Here is a 19957-nt window from a genome sequence, read left to right as displayed (position 1 = left end):
TGTCACAGAGTCTTTAGTTTGCTGTGCTGAGAGGAGTTGAACAGTCTTATGGCCTGAGGGACAAAAGACTTTCGGAGTCTGTCTGTGGAGCAGGACTGGGACAGCAGTCTACTGCTGAATGAGCTCCTCTGCCTGGTGATGGTGCTGTGCAGAGGATGGTGAAAATAGCAGCCTCTGTCCCAGCATTAAGTTGCAGAAGTCTACAGTCATAAACTGTATGTTTTATCTGAGTGAGTAGCCATTACCCCCACTGCATTTCAGTCCCAGCAATTTGTGTAGTGTGTTGAAATACATAGGTTGTCAATAGTGCTGGGCGGAGAGACTGGAAATGTATGTTACGGTATTTTTCAAGATTTTGATGGTTTTACAGTATATCACAATATATATATATTTTTTACTTTTTGCATGACTGGAGTATATAATAATATAAAACACTAAGAATTTAAATGCTTTAAATGCTTAAATGCTTTGATTTTTGGGTTTAACTTTGTCCCTCAAAATTACACAATATATGAAGAAATCAGACTTCATTCGCAGAAAAGCAGCTGATGTAAACAATAGATCTTAAAAAGTGAATAATTGCTGTTTGCTGTTGTTTTATTTTACTTGGATAAAAACACTCATACAGTGAGGGACAGCAGCAGGAACTCTTCTGATAAAGTGCGGCTCTCAATTGTCTCCAGGCGGGAGAGCACGAGACGCTCACGCTGAGCTGCCGTCACTCCAGTGCTTGTTTTGCTAACTGACTAGCGTTAGCTAGCGTCTGTGTCTGCTTCTTTGACAGCGCTGTTCTGGCCAGTGCTCTGCAGTGCCTATAGTGGTATGTGAAAAATTACCATACGGTATATTGTATGAACCGGTATACTGCTCAGCACTAGTTGTCAATAAAACATTTTTTCTAATTGACATTGTTAAACATGCTGACTCATTGTTGCAGTCCTATAACATACTTCACAGAACAAAAGTCACATCCCTACGTTTGGGAGTATAATTTACAGTAGTGTAGAGTACATGAACACACTCTCATATGACCAGAACTAATAGTATTACAGTGTCCCATTTATTCTAAGTGTGTGTGTGTTGAGTGAGTTGAGTGTGTGCAGTGTGCATGTGAAAGAGGAAAGAGCAAGAGAGATAGTAAAGCTCAGCTTTTGTGCGACAGGGCTGATGGCCGAAAGCTCTCCTCTTTTCAGTGTTATCTCCAATTGGTATAATATTGGTAGAATTGGTAAAATATTGGTGGGTTAATCTTTAGTTTATTTTAAAACTGCTCAGGGTCACTGGGGAACCTCTGTATGTTAGTCTAATATGTTGTTAGCGACACAGTGCTAAGCATCTGAGCTGTCTGTGTGCTCTTTTTTTTAACAGAAATAAGCAATATAAGCAAGAACCTGACAATAAGAAGTTCTGGTTAATGGCAAAGTACTAATTCAGATAACCTAGAGACTTAATCATTTTAATTCTGGTTAAAAGTGCCTCCATTGCTGGAGAAGCCTCATGTCATCTTGCCCAATGCAAAAAGCATCAGCTAGAGTAGTATGAGACCCCCAGAATTGAACTGTGCAGCAACTGTGTTCTCTAGTGATTGAGCTCCATCCGACAGCTTTAGGATGAGCTGGAGTGACAAAATGCCTCATCCAACATCAGTACCAACCTGCTCTTGTTGCTAAATGCAATCAAATACTCCTGACAGCAATGCTCCAACACTTTAAATAACACTAGCATGCACACACACACACAACTTCTCAAAATAGAGCTTTTACTTATGTTCAAACTTACTCACACTTTCTCTTTCTGTCTCACACACACACACATACACATTCTCACACAAATTTGGCATCACTTCCTCTAGACCACAACTACAGTCTGGAAAGCACCTCTCTCTCCACCGGTGTCTCTTTCTCTCTCTCACTTTCTCTCACTCTCTTTCTCTCTCTGTGTGGTCAGCTGAGGTCAGTGGAGCTCAGTGATGAGGTGTCCTGTTTGTTTGGTAGTTTTAGGTGGTCAGCGTGGGCCATAAACATTTTCTCAACCATTCTGTAAGGCCTCTTACCCTTTCCAAATGCTGCCCAGATGCCCCGCCTCATATGGACCACAGACTCCGCCTCCAGCAGAGGGGCGGCGGCCGAACTCGCTAATTAAAGGGTTACCGTGGCGATGGAATGGCCTTCTCACCGTGTAATGACAGGTTAGCGATGCAGAGCAGAGAGATAGATTACAACCTCCAACTAAACAACAGCTCAAAAAAGAATGAGAGAGAGGGAGAGAGAGAGAGAGAGAGCGCAAGAGAGAGAGAGTGAGAGAGAGAGAGAGAGAGAAAGAGAGAGAGAGATACCAAAGGGAGTTTACTTCATTCCAAAGCAGAATAAAGACAGAATATAGAAAAAACAGAGTGGTTAAGAGAGTGTGAGAAAAAATGAGAGAAAAGCGAGAGGAAAGAGTGCAAGTGGCGAGAGGCGGTGAGAGAGAGAGAGAAAGACAGAGAAACAATAACAAATGAAAAAAAGAGAGGAATGAAGGAGACAAAGAGAGAAGGCAGTGAAAGATGGAAAGAGAGAGTAAGACAGGGACAAATGTTAAAGAAGAGAGGAAAAAGAAAGAAAGAATGAGAGCCAAAGTGTGAAGGCAGAGAGACATCACAGCTGTACAGAACTACAAGCTGTATTACTCCTTATTATAATTCATTTGTTTTTTTTCTTTCTTATAATAATTAATTTAATTGTTTACTTAAACTTGTGTTCAAATTTACCTGTACAGTTTTCGTATGTTCTATTTTGTTAGGAAAATGTTGATCACAGCTTTGGCAATACAAATGGGAATATTTTTTATGCTAATAAAGCAACTTTTAATTTGAATTTAAAGTATTAGCATTAGCACTACTTTAATAGCATTAGAGTAATAGAGCTAGACCTGGACAATAATTCGATATCGGTATTTATCGCGATAAGAAATGTTTCAATAACCGTGATATCATTTTTGTGGCATATCGATATGTATTATTTACAGAATCGGCCACGGACAGGCGTTTATACCGCTGTTTATACAATCAGCCTCCGTAGCCGGGCTACGTCAGTGCATGATGACATAATTAAACAAGTACTTAGCCAGATAGGCTAGGCTAGGCTTTGGGGCTAGGAATGAGTTCCCCTGAAGCTTCCATAAGTGATTAAACAGAAGAAATAGTTGAGGGAGGCAGGTATTATTCAGTGATTCGGCTTTTGAAAGCCTGATACACTTCAGGCCTCAGTTTGCTCCAAACTGTGCTGGAGAGTGGAGCCGACCAGCAGCGGTAATACATCTAATCTGTTCCACCACCTCAAGCAGTTCCACTATATACAATATTTCCCTTATTCTGGCTAAAGCGATTTTGTAGCTGATGTTGTAACTCAGGTTTTTATAGTTGATAAAGCCTATAGGTTTGATTATTTGACAGGGATATCATGTTCCTTTTATGTATATCTTGTTTTCTTTATCCTGGTTGAAGCACTTTTATTTTGATCTGTTAAATTTGTTTACAAAAAAATAAGAGGTTCTGCCTCTGTTGTAATTATTTACATTAGTTATTTTTATTGGTAATATCTATATAGGTTATAGGTTTATGTTTGACAGGGATGTCTTGTTTTTATTTTGCTATATGCAAATAAAAGTGAGCATTGATTTATTTTGACCATTTTTATTCCTAATGTATTATATAGTTTTTTGTGAGAGGAGATTTCCATTTTCTGAGGCCTTCAAAGTATTAATATCGATATTAAAATTATATCGAATTGACCGAAATAAAGAAATATATCATGATATAAATTTTGGCCATATCGACCAGTACTATCTAGAGCAAAGAATCAAATGAAATGAAAGCAAGATGTAGAATGAGAGTGGGAGAGGAAAATGAGGGAAAAGGAAGTGAGAGAGGAAATATTAAGAATAACAGAGCGATTTTAAAGCGTGAGAGTGTAAAGAAAGTGCAGTGAAAGGGAGTAAACAATGCATAACAGCTAAGAGAACATAGTGATAGAAAAGTGACAAAGCAGTTGAAGGTACAGAATAGAGATAATGCGAGAGTAAGAGAAAGAAAGAAAAAGAAATAGAGGAAAGATAAAGAGCGATAGAGATATACTCAGGAGTATAATATGAGAAGCAGAAGAGAGAGATGTGACACTATATTGCCAAAAGTATTCATTCACTCATTCAAATCATTGAACTCAGGTTCCAGTCACTTCCTACAGGTATATAAAACATCATCTAGGCATGCAGACGGCTTCTAGAAACATTAGTGAATGAATGGGTCAGTGCTCTCAGGAGCTCAGTGAAAGAGGTTGATAGGATGCAGCACCTGTGCTACAAATCCATTCGTGAAATTTCCTCACTATTAAATATTCCACAGTCAACTGTCAGTGATATTACAACAAAGTGGAAGCTATTGGGAATGACAGAATCTCACTCTGACAACGCAAAATGACAGAGTTCAGATCGCCGGATGCTGAAAAGCATAATGCGCAGAGGTTCCCATTTTTCTGCAGAGACGCATAATCACTACAGAACTCCAAACTTCAGATTAGATTAGATTAGATGGCTTCAGATTAGCAGTAGAACAGTAGAGCATAGATTCTATGGAATGGATCCAGGCAGGCGAACCGATACTTTGGCTATATTGTGTATATAGAGAGAAATTAAAAGAAAAAAAGTCAAGGATAGTAGATTGAAAGAGAGTGAAAAAGAGGGCAAAGAAAGAAAGAAGGAGAAAAGATGTGTGTGAGTGAGAGAGAGGGTTAATAAAGAGACAGCAAAGAAGAGGAGACAAGAAGAGTGAGCAAAAGACAATAAAACAGAAGGAGAAATAAGAGAGAGGGAAAAAATAAAGAGGGAGACAGGACAGCGAGAGATAGAGAGAAAGAGAGAGAGAGAGAGAGAGAGAGAGAGAGAGAGAGAGATTATTCTGTCCATACTGAGTTGTAAGTGTTGAGGTCAGTGGCAGTACAGGCATTCTTAAACCCACTCTTATTAAACAGCTCAAACATGTTTAATAATCCAATAACTAAACTGTAACATTTCTAATTGGACATGAGACTCACCAGCCCTGGCATAATGGATGAGTCAGTCACTGTTACTGCAGTACCACATATAAAAACATTCACACAGACACACACACACACACACACTAACACAAACACAGCCTGAGGTGATTTTCACAGCTGCAGCAATAGTCCTGTTCACGGATTGTATTTCACATTAATCAGATACACTCACCGCCTCACTTCAAACCCCCTCTACTTCATTACACATTAACCACACACATACACTCAGCCGCAGGAGTAGAGCGGTCAATGTACCCCATTTCATCTCATCTAAGTCAAGAACAAACTTTTAATCGCAAATTTTACACTCTTTGTCAAAATGTGACACAGTGACTTACAGCACCATGCTGCCTCTAAAGTTTGGTGGAGGAGGGATAATGCTATGGGGTTGATTTTACAGGGCATATAAAGGCCCTCACATCTGTCCAAACACACAGTGCTGAGTGAATGTAAACATCTCACATGCGGATATTTTTACATCGGAAGTGATTCAAATCTTCTCTTTATATAAACTTAACCTCAAAGAAAGGAAGTGTCAAACTGCAATGTTACTCAGAAGGGACATACATGTATACATACATTATCAGGGACAACAAACAAATTGTTTTCTTTGCATTATTTGAGGTCTAAAAGCTCTGCATCTTTTTTTTTGTTATTTCAGCCATTTCTCATTTTCTGCAAATAAATGCTCTAAATGACAATATTTTTATTTGGAATTTGGGAGAAATGTTGTCTGTAGTTTATAGAATAAAACAACAATGTTCATTTTACTCAAACATAAACCTTTAAATAGCAAAATCAGAGAATCTGATTCAGAAACTGAAGTTGTCTCTTTTCCAGAGCTGTATATGAGTCATGTTACACATGTAGGTGAATGTAGTATTAGAAGACTCATCCAGGAACTTATTGGTGTCGATTAGTTTGATTGTATGCGTACTCACACACATACAGGACAGGTATGTGTGTGAGTGTGTGTGTGTGTGTGTGGGGAACATTGACCTTTTGTGCTGTGAGGGCTAACTACCACTCTGACACGGGTGACTGCTTAAACACTACGGCTAAAGCAGCACCTCCAGACTGACTCCCATGGGAACCAATAGAAAAAGTGTGTGTGGGCCTGTGTGGTGTGTGGTGTGTATGTGTGTGTGGTGTGCGTGTGTGTATCCAGGAGTGTGAGAATAACGCAGTCTGCTAAACTTTTATGGAAACATCTTTCCATAATAACTATATAATATATAAGAGTGTGAGGAAAACCCTAACATCTATTAAATGTTCTAAACACACATCCACACAAATGTATGTGTTTTTCATACATTAACATTAGAACTACATGGTCAGTATACATACAGTACCAGTAAAAAGTGTGGACACACCTCTTCATTTAATGGGTTTTATTTCTTTTATGATTTGTTTTTACTTTGTTCATTTAATATTAAAGACTATATTAAAGCTTTACAGGAACACCTATTTAATTGTTTTGTAAACAAAAAGTGTTAAACAAGGCAGATTATGTTTTATACTTTAGATTCTTCTAAGTAGCACATTTAGCTTTGAGGGCAGATTTTAGATCTGCACACTCTTGGTTTTTTAATCTCAGTGTCTTCATGAGGAAGAGTCACCTGGAATAGTTTTCTCAGCGTCTTGAAAGAGTTTCTGGAGGTGCTGAACAATAGTTGCTGCTTTTCCTTCAAACTGTGAAGCTCCAGCTCATCCTAAATCACCTCAATTCACCATCTCAGTTCATCAGGTTTAGATCAGAGGATTGTGGAGGACAAACACTTGTTTGGTTCACATAATTCCATATGTGTCCCTTAATTGTTTTCATGTCTTTAATATTAATATACAATGTAGAAAATAAATTAAATAAAGAATTAAAGAAAAACACTGAAAGAGAAAGTGTGTCTAAACTTTTGACTGGTACTATATGTGGCTTATAAAAAGTAATGTTACATATTAAATACACCGACATGCTACAAGTCCTTGAAGAGAAATTCAGAGCATCTTGAAGCATTGAATGTCATCTCAGGGGATGGTTTGGGAGTCCCACACCTGTAAAAGTTGTGAGGTGATATCTTGTGAGTGAGGGTGTACACTGGCCACCGTTCTCATGGCAAAGCATCACATAAATTGTATAAGTAAGGTATGATTAAAGGCCTAATTGTGAGTTCCAGATAAATAGGATATTTAGTTTCTGAAGCTGTGCAGGTATTTAACATTTCTTCATACACAGTGTCATGTGTGTACAGGGACAGGTCATAGAAGGCATTACCACCCACAGTGGACAGTGCAGTAATGATTGTGACTGGTGACCCCATCCGTATTCAGTGCAGAAGGCCCCATATGTATATACTGGCAAAGATCAAGAGCAATTTGTGGACGATATATATCGTCCCAGAAATGATTGTAATAAATATTATTGTGATTGTCATAATGATAAAAACATAGCATAACAAAGCAATTATACCATTTTAAAGATGTTAATTAATCACAGTTTGGGAAATATATACTATTTTTCTTCAACTTCTGCAGTTCATACTGTGTGTATAGAGTCACATTTATTGAAGCATTGGTCTGGTATTGCAATACTGTTCACTGTTACACGGCTCTGCAAAAAAATAAGAGACCACTTAAAAAAGATAAGTTTCTTTGATTTTACAAAATTGAAAACGTCTGGAATAAAATCAAGAGGAAGATGGATGATCACAAGCCATCAAACCAAGCTAAACTGCTTGAATTTTGCACCAGGAGTGGCATAAAGCTATCCAAAAGCAGTGTGAAAGACTGGTGGAGGAGAACAAGCCAAGATGCATGAAAACTGTGATTAAAAACCAGGGTTATTCCACAAAATATTGATTTCTGAACTCTTATGAACTTTATGATTATGAACTGGTTTTCTTTGCATTATTCAAGCTTTAAAGCCTCTGCATCATTTTTGTTATTCAGCCATTTCTCATTCTCTGCAAATAAATGCTCTAAATGACAATATTTTTATTTGGAATTTGGGAGAAATGTTGTCCGTAGTTTATAAAATAAAAGAACAATGTTCATTTTACTCAAACATTTACCTAAATATACCAAAATCAGAGAAATTGATTAACAAATAAACAAAATAGACAATATCACCATTATCATATATTATTGAGGTAATGTCCATTTATTGTACAGTAAGTGATGACAGGTCTACCTATCGATGTACCTTCAAAACAGTTTTTACAAAAGAAAAAGGAAAACCTTATGAAAAAATTGAGATTAAAAATAGTGTTTACTATTCCTCACAAACTAATTGGTTTCTATATCCAGAATTTACTTTTTATGTCAAACTAAACATTAAAAAAACGATAAATTAGAGGACTGGTGTGATGGTGCTGTTGACCCCTCCTCACTTCTTCATCAAAAAAAACAGCTATTCTCCAAAAGCCACCGAAAGACTGTGTGTGTGTGTGTGTGTGTGTGTGTGTGTGTGTGTGTGGAATGTGGGTCCTCCTACGCCAGTGGGCCATGCCAACATTCTTGTGTGACTCCTGAGAGCAGCCAGACTTCCAAACACACAGAGAGCAGTGTTCCCTCCACACACACACATACACACACACACACACACACACACAGACTGGCACTCTTTCGCACCCACTAGGTCCCCCCATTCCCTGCCTGCAAGCACAGACACAGACACACACGTGTGCACACACACACACACACACACACACACAGACAGACTCTTCATTGTTCTTCTGCAGCCCCCTGCCCCTGCCCCTTGCCCTACGACCTTCAGACTACCAGACCCCCAGAGATGTCTGGGATACCAATCACACACACACACACACACGCATGCACGTGCACACACACACACACACACACACACACACACACACACACACACACACACACACACACACACACAGCATCAGTTCATATACTTATTTGAGGGCAGAATAATAGATGTTTAAAGGTTATTTTATTTATATTTCAGGCAAAAAAAATTGTTAAATCAAGTCTGTTTAGGTGTTTAATCTTTTTTTTAAACTTTATACACTGTTCATAAGGTATTAAATTCTTATGGTAAAATACTTTGCAACTAAACTTGTAAACTGTATTACATTATTATATGTAGTAAATTTCAGTGGTTTCACTTGTTAATAAATTTAAGACAAATTATGATATGTATATCATATGTGAGAAACTGTTATGCTGAGACCCTGAGATGCTGACATTGAGAATCTAAGACTGAAAGGCTGGGACTGAGATGACACTGAGAAACTGTGATGCTGAGAATGAGAAACTGTGATGCTGAGAATGAGAAACTGTGATGCTGAGACTGAGAAACTGTGATGCTGAGATTGAGAAACTGTGATGCTGAGATTGAGAAACTGTGATGCTGAGACTGAGATGTTAAGACTGAGAGGCTAAGACTGGGAGACGAGGACTGAAAGGCTAAGACTGAGATACTGAGAGGATAAGGCTAAAATGCTGAGGCTGAGATACTGAGGCCAAGGCTCAGGCTAAAGGAGGAGAGACTGAGATACTGTTGTTAGAAGTCCGAGGCTGAGAGGCTGAGACACTACGGCTAAGAGAGTCTGAGAAACTGAGATATTAAGAGGCTGACATATTGAGATGCTGCAGCTGAGAGGCTGAAATACTAATAGTTAAAGCCTAAGGCTGAAAGACTAAAATACTAAAAGCCTGTGTGGAAACTTAACCAGCATAACCACAGTTAAAAAAGTGCTTCCTTTTGCACTATATTGGTAACATCTAAACTGAGCTGAACTGCCCCACATTGAACAATAAATCCCCCGCCAGCCCTCAACGTCTGTTACACCTGTGATACAGACTCTTAAAACGACAAATCAGAATCCTGACCGTTATTTGACTTCTCACACAGCCACACACTCAACACTGCATACAAACACACACACATGTTTTACATTCAATATGATTGTGTGAGCTGGCAGTAAGACAGAGGACAACTATCAGTTTCTCATAGCATTATCACTGATTACCGAAATTCTCTTCCTGAACAATATGGACACAATCTAACACCAAAGCATGCAAAAAAAATCACATTTTCAAATGATCCCACTCACATATTGAACAAGTCAGCAGTTCAGCCTAAAAAAGTCCTCCTGTTATCATAGGAAATTAACAATTTCAGGATTTTATAACCTTTATTTCATTTCTCACCACTTCATAAAAACACCAACACCAATATTTATTTAAAAAGTAGAAACACACACACACCTGGTGACCTCCTGCTCGAGTCTGGAGACATTGGGCACGTAGAACATCACCCCGAAGAACAGCAACGGTTCATTACCAAACTTATCCAACTGCTTCTTCAGCGCCTTCTCCAGCTCCACCCATCGAGGCACCTGAGCTTTAGAGTGGAACCACAGGCCAAAATAATGCGTCTGAAAGAGAGAGGTAGAGAAACACAGAGAGAGAGAGAGAGAATTATTGGTACCACTTTAAAATAAGACTACCTTTATAAAGGGTTTATAAATGGTTTACAATGGTTATAACACATACATAGAAAGGGCAACAATGACTGAATCATGACATAACCAATCCATGACATTCCTATGTAATTAAGACACAACAGTGTTTAATTATGCTTCTATATACAGTACTCATAATTAAAAAAAAATTGTGTACAAAAGCAACATAATCCCATAAATTAGGAGAAATTTGCATATTGATGCACTGTCAAATGAGAAATACAACATATCCTTGTGTCTAATTAAGAGTAACCGAGTTTTTCTATTTTTGACATTAACAGGGTGTTATCCTCAATAACCCAGGCAGTTATTCTCAAATATTTAATTAAATTACACTCAGATATGTGGCCAAGTGCCTAATAACAAAGTCAAAGACAAGACAAAGACAATATATACACATATGATTTGTTCATACATGTGTAAATTGTTGTATTTTTTGTAATGTATTATTACATGTTTTTTACATTTGTGATTTTTGTCAGTTACCCCTTACAACAAAAAGTCAAGATTAATTCAGTAAAAACGTACATTGAATACAGTGGTCTAAATTTGTGAATTGTTACTTATATTTTCACTCAATCATATAAAATTACATAATTATAAAGAACATATACTATGTGGCTTTTGTTGAAGTCACTCTAATATATCAACTAGATTCAGAGTCATGAATGTAAGTGAGTTCAGAATGTTGTATGATCACCACCATGTCTCATCTTCAAATTAACACAAAATGGACTATATTTAATAGCTGGTTCGGTTTCAGACCGGATCGCTCCAGAGTTCGTTGGGACCGGACCAAAACCACCTCCTCTAGCAGGTCTCGGTCCGGTTCGTTTAATCCGCCCCCCGAGTGAGATTACTGTTTTCACACCTGCTCAATCAAACCGCACTAAAGTTACAAACGGACCAGAGTTCGTTTTAACCGGACCAAACTGTGCTGGTGTGAAAACGCCAGACTACATGATCAAATGTTTTTGAGCACCTGTTATCTAAGTTATCTCATTCACCTGGCATGCTTTCTTCTGGAGATTATAAAAGCTGTACCTGCTCCTGGTGAATGCTAGCACACCTGTAAATACTCACAGTGAAAAGTCACGTTGAGCAACGGGCCATACCGGCCTCAAACGAGACGTGTTAGCTCCTGTTGGGTGGGCGTGACCAACATGTCATCAGCGTGGGGTGACATACCTTTATGAGCTTTATAGATATTACTAATCCAAAAGCTATCTTACTACTCTTGTAGTCTGCACTGCTCAGCTGCTGGATCTGTACACTGTGTGTTAATAGACAGTGGTTTCAAATAGTCTGTACAGTTTTTTAGAGATCACAGAAGCTCAGACTGTGTGGGCTAAAGCTGGAAAAAAGAAACAAACCAAAAAACATAAAATAGTGAAACAAAAAGAAATAGTGATATTCAATATTATATGATAGTGCTGGGCAGTATGACCAAAATTTCATATTTTAATAATGCGTATTTTGCAAGATTCTGTTTTATGTTATATTACTGTATTTATTTTAACTATTATTTATTTACAGTTTTTTGCATGACTGGGCTATTATATAGGTTTGTGAGTTACTGTACTGTTAGGAGTACATATAATATAAAACGCAAAGGCTTTAAATGACTTGGAATTTGATTACTATTGGGTTTAATTTTTCCCACAAAACTGCACAATATATGAAGAAGTCAGACTTCACTAGCAAAAAAACTGGTGAAAATTGTAAACAATAGACCTTAAAAAACGATACACCAACAACTATTACACAGCTTTCTTTACATTGTTAAATACTTTAAATAGTTCGATAAACACTATAACTGAACCTAAAATACTTAACATGTAAATATCCAAAAGACTAAGTAATTTTTCAAAAGCTTTATTGCACAAGTAAGACAAGTTTAATATCAATTTACAGTGTTATTACTGAAGCCATTAGAGCACTTCTACACAGCGCTCCACAGCGCCTCTAGTGGTATGGCGGTATGGGAAAAATGCACACCGGTTCAAGTTTCCCATTCGGTATACCAAATAAAACGGTATACCACCCAGCACTACGATATGATTAAAAAAATAAATAAAATTGAAAAAAAAAAAAAAGTCAAAGTCTCCATATTTAATTATTGCACTGGACAAACTTTTAATGGTATCATTTACATGAAGTTTTCTTTTGTGTCTTCCTTCTGGAAACAAAAACATTTCCATACAATATTTTCTGTAATATGTGTTGCAGAAGTGACAATGTCATTATAGTCAATAAGGTCATTATATGGTCAATATTGTCATTTTTATATCTCGCATAAAAGAGTTTCAAATATATTGACATTTACAATATACTGCCCAGCCCTAGTGTAGGAACAATAAGCACATTAAACACTCTCTTCCAAACAAAACAAGTCCAGAATTTCTTTTAGCCAACTTTGCAAAATTAGCTATTTAACAGTCAAACTAAATTCTTATACAAATTCAAATATTCAACTTTAAAAATACAGTTTGAAAAAAGGTGCTCTTTAAATTGTTTAATATTTTTTTTTAACCTTTTAAGCTCTGCTGAATCACCAAGCTGGTATAATTCAGAGACAGCTTGATTTGTATTGCTTTCACTTTTGTTACTGAACAGGACGCCTCAGTTTAATAAAGGTCACAGAGCGAAACATGAGCAAACATATGAATTTCTATGACATTTATTTCAATGCTTTCAGGATGTTTTTGTAAGACAGTGGTGTGTCCCTTTAAAATTACCAATAATGTGTCTTTTTAAATAATTTTAAACCATATACACAGACATATCAGAACATTATAACTACATCTTTGTTTCTACACTCACTGTCCATTCTATCTGTGCTCCAACCAAATAAAAGCAGCTCTGTGGCAATTTATCCTGTAGAGTTTTGACAACTGAAGAACAGGGTGAAAAGATATTAATAAAAAATACAGAGAAACAGGACAGGACTTCACTCTGTGTAAGTACAGAACTACATTGATGGACAGTTACTGTAGTAATATGGAGGTGGTCATAGTATTCTGACTGGACTGTGTATATTGTGGGTAAAAAGAGTGTGGTAAAAGATAGACATATTAATGATAGACCATATTTCATATATCACAACATTTTCCCTAAAAACTGCTATTTAAATGCTATTCCATGAAGAACACAGTGTATTTCGTTCATTTTTGCTGCACATTATCCAATATAACAAATTTTACTACACCCCCTGCAAAAAAATGTACAGTTTGGTCAGTGACATCTGCCTAGTTCTGTTTAAATAATGATTGCACATTTCAAATATCACTGTGTTCATCTGCTATATGATATATTTAACTAAAATTGATTATCTGAACAACCAATGATTTATAAAGCAAAATCATGAATCATGGGTGTCTAAACTTTTTCATACTACTGTAGCATTGCAGGCTTAGCAAGTTGCTTATAGCAAAAACTGAACGCATTACGTTTTCTACTGCCTGTACAGTGTATTCTCTGTGGGAGTCTGAGGATCGAGTCAACAGACTGACAGTTGCACAATGGAACACAACAGCACAAATCCATAGACCCAAGCAACACCTTAGCAACCATCTAGACCATAGCAACTACATAGCAACAACCTCAAATACCTTAAACCTCAAAGAAGGATACACCAGCACACTAGCAGCCAATAAACATGGTTTAGCAATTGATGTTGATGTTCGTTTTAACATGCAGTTGCAAACACAAGAGTAACACCATAACATATTTAGACCATCACAGCAACCAGTAAAGCAAACATGCACAAATTGATTGTGCAGCTTTACTTTAGGGGGTGGCTTGGGAAGGCCATCAAGTTGTCAAGTAGTAGAGTGTTATCTTGTGATTGAGGTTGAATCTGATAGTGGTTGCCAGATGGATGAAACATTCCACTTCTAAAGCTGTGCGGGCATTTAACATTTCTCAAACCTCAGTGTGACATGTGTACCACACACTGTGTCTACCACCCACTGTGAAAAGTGCAGTGGGTGGTAAAGATAGTGACCAGTGGCTTCTTGCTTAGATTGTGAACAAATGTTGGGCTGTTTTTTTTTAACTGAATAAAAAAAATGTAATACCTAACAGAGCTTACTAATCTAAAGCTGTGAGTTAAACCAGTGAGAGTTAACCCTAGATAACCACACACAGCATTCATTGTTTTATTGGCTAGGTTACCTAAACCAAGATATTGGTAATTATCCATTTTTATCAAGTGCTATAATTTGTCTGTCCTGGTGTTGATAAGTAAATGCTTCCAAAAAAATTGTAAAAACAGTAGATTCCATCCAAAATGTAAGATTTTTTTTATGGGACAGACTAAATATATGAGATCTGAAGGAAAAGAGCAGCGAGGTCAGAAAAAAACAAACTTATTTCTTAGCTAACAGACTGTTTGTTATGCTAACCAGGCTAATGCTAGCTTGGGGGCTGTTTGGCTGTGCTGCTGTTCTTCTAGCAGCAAAAAATACTATAGTTTGCTGCTGTTGAAGTGTTACAACAGATTTTTTTAGCTATGTGACATTATGGTGGTACATAAAAAGAGCGTACTGGAGGTGAAATAAAAAAAAGAATAAAATACCAAAATAATTTTGTGAGCCAGACTGGATTGTGCTTTGTGTTTATAGCATGGGGTCTAAAGTAGAGTATAAAAATGGTTAAATCTACTCAAAATACTGACTCTGACACAATGGAGAATCTGAAGAGGTTTTAGAAGCCTTACTAGCCTGACCTAGTAAGCTAATAAAGCTAATGACATGCTAATGGTATCTCTATCTACACAACTACTTGCTACGTGCTGCATTTTGTGTGACGTCTGTCTTTGAGGATAACAGCGCTGCAACTTCTCTGAGCAAAATAATCCCTGCTGGCAAACGCAGCAGTCATAAAGCAGTGTGTACAGTAGCCCCTGTGAGCCGTTGACTGCTGCCAGAAAACTTCTCCCAAAGGCCTCGTACAACAGCCATCATCATTATAGCTGTGGGGGGAAGGGATACGCTGAGCTCTCTCTCTCTCTCTCTCTCTCCTTCTCTCTCTCTCTTTCGTTCTCTCTCCTTCTCTCTAGCACTGAACTGTACTGAGACTCTTTTGGGGACGTCCCAGGTGGGTAAAGCCCCCCATCAGCCGCTGGCTGCTTTCCTGTCCTACTGCTGCTGATAGGCTTAGAGATACAGCCTGGAACAAATGCGCTAAGAAGAGGCACATTTCAGCATAAACAAAGGGCAAAGCCAGCGTCGTCTGTACACTGTCGATAGCCTACTAGTTACATTTCCAGCCAAAAGTCTGTGAATATTTATCTTAATCAGATGCTTCACCTATCAAGTATATGATGTTTAAAACTCAGGTGCATAACCCCGGTCTCAAATAGGGCACTTTTATAGGATGAGTATGTAAATAAGTGTAAGTGTGCATTTTTTTTTTAGGTATCTAGGTATATGAGGTTAAACTAAAGTTTTAACTAATTGCGCACCGGCTTATAAGGTTCATTTTAGACACTATAAGGAACTTGGTGGGGGTAGCTAACTAAGTTAAGTAAAGCTAAGCTAAGTAAACAAAACTGTAATAAATAAAAAAAATTGCTTAAATATACGTATTTCTCCAGCACTAGGGCTGGTTAGCCGCTAATGCCGCCCGACTTTTTTTAACACATTAAACACGCAGACTATAGTCCTAAATATACTCCCCCCTGAACAATGAAAGAGCTAGCGCTGTTAGCAGGTAATGCTAATGCTGCTCCAGCAGTGCTAGCTGGGGTTAGCAGCAAGCTACAGGCCGATAATACTCACTTCTGAACAGTTAAAGAACTAGCACGGTTAGCAGGTAATGCTAATGCTGCTCCAGCAGTGCTATCCAGGGTTGGGAGCAGTCTACAGGCCAATAATACTCACCTCTGAATAGGAAAATAGTGGTTAGAGACTAATGCTAATACTGCTCCAGTTTCGATTCTCGGTGCTGGAGAACTTAACTGAAACTCCTGTATTAAGCTGCACTTCAGAGGAGTGGCTTTACTGCTCCTTACAACCTGACTGGTAAAATTCAAAGATAAGGCGCACTGGATTAAAAGGCGTACTGACGATTTTTGGAAAAATGTATTTTAAGTGTGCTTTATAGTTCCAAAAATACGGTATGTTCCTTTAGCAGACATCTTTGCAACACCATCGGGCAGGTATCTGCAGCTATACGAGACAAGGCCCCCATCTTTTTCTCCAAATACTGGACAATTTACCTTTTAAGAACATATTTAAAAAATTACTAATAAAATCATGACCCTAACCCTAACCCTAACTCTAACCCTAGCTTGATTTGGCTCCTGCGCTTGCGCATATCACCTGCTAGCTGATAGATTTTTTGTTGAAAGACAGGTTTTTTTTCTCAAATCGACACCATGATAAGTGCTTTGCGTAACTCTCCCAGTTCTAACCAGTGGCTGGTTTTCTTATTAATAAATATGCTGACTCAGGACTTTAAAATGTCAAAAAGATGATAACCAATCAATCAAAAAATCATTGGATAGGCCAGATCCAAATCCAATAGATCAGACTAGGACATCTCTGTAATTCATCATCAAACATCAGCCTGTAATATCAGTCAAACATCTGTCCAATGCTAAAACTGACCATCATGTATCAATATTTACAAAAGTACAGAACCTGTGCCTGAGAACGTGGTGGAGCATATTTCAGCCAGAGTGTTGACTGTTCCTTGAGTATATGTGTATAAAGAGAGTGTACGTGTTTTTGAAAGGGCCACTAGAAGTTCATGCGACCCATGATGTCATAGAGGGGGTTGCAACTGACTGCCGAGGAACTGAGAAATTTCACAACAAGGCGAGAGCTACACTCACACTCACACACACACACACACACACACACACACACAGACACACAGTAAAGACCACTACAGACGTTTGGTTTCTGAATCTTCAACAAAGAGAACTCTACGATAAGCTAGCAAACCTTTATAGCATTTACCCACTAATAATAACCCCATTCATTACACACACAAACACACACACACACACACACACACACACACACACACACACACACACACACACACACACACACACAAAACACACACACGGGTCAGCAGCCCAAAAAAGCTCAACAGTGCTGAAATCCTGAACTTGATCTTCACTGCTCCCCCAGCCCTCAGCGACATGTCACGATCAAAGTCGCTATTGCTAAACCATAATATGCACACAGCAAGACTCTTTACACAACACATTAGGGCTGCACAATGTATAGATTTAGCATTGTCATCACAATGTGCACAAGTGCAATAGTCATATCATGTCTTGTGCAATGTGAAATTACATGTTTAATTTTTTTTTGCTGTACAGTGTTCTCATTTTCCAAGACATATAATTATTAGAAGCAGATTGTCTATGCCCAGTATAGTTTGTTTTACTCAGTTGTAACCAGTCATACATTAATGGCATTATTATTGTGTAAAAATGCTGAATCATAGACTTCTAAAGAAATCTTGTCACACCTCAGCTCATGTTTGTCTCATTTCCTCTTTCCTATTTCTTTTTTCTGTCTTCCCTAGCCTTCCTTTAGTACATGGCCCTGTTTTGTTGTTGTCATCGGCCCTAGGGCTGTATGATTTGGACAATGAAAATTGCAATTGCAATTATTTTTAATCCATTAAACCCTAAACCTGTATTAGTGGAAGAAACAAGCAAAAATACTATTGTAAACATCTAGAAAAAACTATTGTATTGAGAACATCTAGTAACTTTTAGAAAGCTTTTCCCACATAGTTTAGCTACTGACACAATGCACCCTCAAACTTAAAAAAAGAAATAAATAAACACACCCTCAAAAAAACAAATAGAAATAAATGAAAGTGACAAAAGAGAAAACAAGTGCAATTTAATGTGCTATTAAGTAAAGACTTTTCCTTATTGGGCTTGACTTGCAAAACAAAGCTCTTAAATAAGTGACAGTGTAGTATGATTTGTAGTGCATACAGAACTCGGCACACATTTAGAAGATGTGTCAGGGACGGTTGCTTGTTTAACTTAGGATGCTAAGCTCACTCTGAACTACGGGAGCCCACATGGGAGCGTCATGGTGGAAATTAAAACTTTTTTTTATAAAAAACACATCGTCCTTAACTGTAAATTCAAATTAATTGCTAAAATCAATTAATCACCCAGATCTAGTTTAATACTATTAACATAAGTACCTGATCACTTGGACACCGTGCCTTGAACATCCTGTAGTGAAATCTCTTGATATATAATTGTATTATACAATATTTGATCATTTTTAGCTACCTAATTGAAACCTGCTGAATGCGCTGTTCTAGTTAGTTGGTTATGTGATTATTGGAGATGTGGTGCATTACCTCGCGCAGTTCGAGGCGCTGTGCCACCGCCTCCAGACACTCCTGGCCCGTGCTCTCCACAGACAGCGTGCACTCGATCACATTGTTGTCTAACAGACGGATCCGCGTCACAAAGTAATTCTTACTCAGGACGTTGTAGCGCTTCGTACGCCGGAGCTTCAGTCTGAACGGCATGGCTGGACAAGGTCAGACCGAAGTCACAGGGTCAAAGGGTCAGGGTGACTGGTGTTTGTGGGGGGATTAGGCCACCTGCCCCACCCGTGGATGGCCACACCCCCCACTGAAGAAGTGCAACATGGGACGGAGCAGTCCCATTCCGAGAGGAGGAAGAGGGGCAGACAGGAGGCGAAATCCTGTGAGCTGCAAAAAAAAAAAAATACAGAGAGATGGAGGATTAAATACAGAAGAAAATTGACATGTAGTTATTATGATATCTTTTAGAGATGGAAAGTAATATGAATGATCAGCTACGAATTGGTATCGGCCTATTTTCAGCCAAAATACGCGATCGTCTGATCTTTCGCTAACAAGCTGGTCTTGAAAGCCAATCAGATCATATGTGGGAGTTAAGGATTAAAGCATCATTGTGTGTCTCAGTGCTGATGCTACTCAGTCACAGGAAGCTGCAGTTCCTCTTTCAACCCCTAGATGAAGCAGCACCACGGCTGCAGACATAGCGTGGCCAGTCTAGTGGAGTTTTTTTCCCACAGTTTCTGCTTTTCATATTAATAGAATGTGTAAAACTTGTGGAGGAAAGAGAATAAAGAACTTTAACCTCATTAAAAATGGCTGCTGTGGCATTGTTAGGATCTTCTTCTGGGTTTTCTTTTTAGATGGCTGCAATGAAATTGGAAAAATGAGTGCAAGCGTACTGTTAGGTTATTACTAGGGGTGTAAGGAGGCACTCATCTTACCAGATGAGATAGGATATGCAATTGGGTTTACAAGAAGAGAAGATATTCGTTGAAATATATGATTGAAAATATTGTAATTTACTGAAACTCACAAAATGCAAAACCGCAGGTGAATTCTGAATATTTTATA

The 19957-nt window shown here is 38.1% G+C and overlaps 1 protein-coding gene across 1 annotated transcript in view; it reads right to left on the bottom strand.

Annotated features, from left to right (window-relative positions):
• LOC103023975 (protein tyrosine phosphatase non-receptor type 14) overlaps positions 1–19957 on the bottom strand; it is a 94985-nt gene that overhangs the window by 45723 nt on the left and 29305 nt on the right. The window contains exons 2-3 of the mRNA XM_007237216.4: positions 18914–19273; positions 10305–10474 (exon numbers count right to left, since the gene is read on the bottom strand). Of these exons, the coding sequence (XP_007237278.2) occupies positions 10305–10474; positions 18914–19087 (344 nt within the window). The 5' untranslated portion in view covers positions 19088–19273. The remainder of the gene's footprint in view (positions 1–10304; positions 10475–18913; positions 19274–19957) is intronic.

This window comes from Astyanax mexicanus, chromosome 1 (genome assembly GCF_023375975.1).
Source record: "Astyanax mexicanus isolate ESR-SI-001 chromosome 1, AstMex3_surface, whole genome shotgun sequence".
Taxonomy (NCBI): Eukaryota; Metazoa; Chordata; class Actinopteri; order Characiformes; family Acestrorhamphidae; genus Astyanax; species Astyanax mexicanus.
This window is presented reverse-complemented; position numbering and strand designations above follow the sequence as displayed.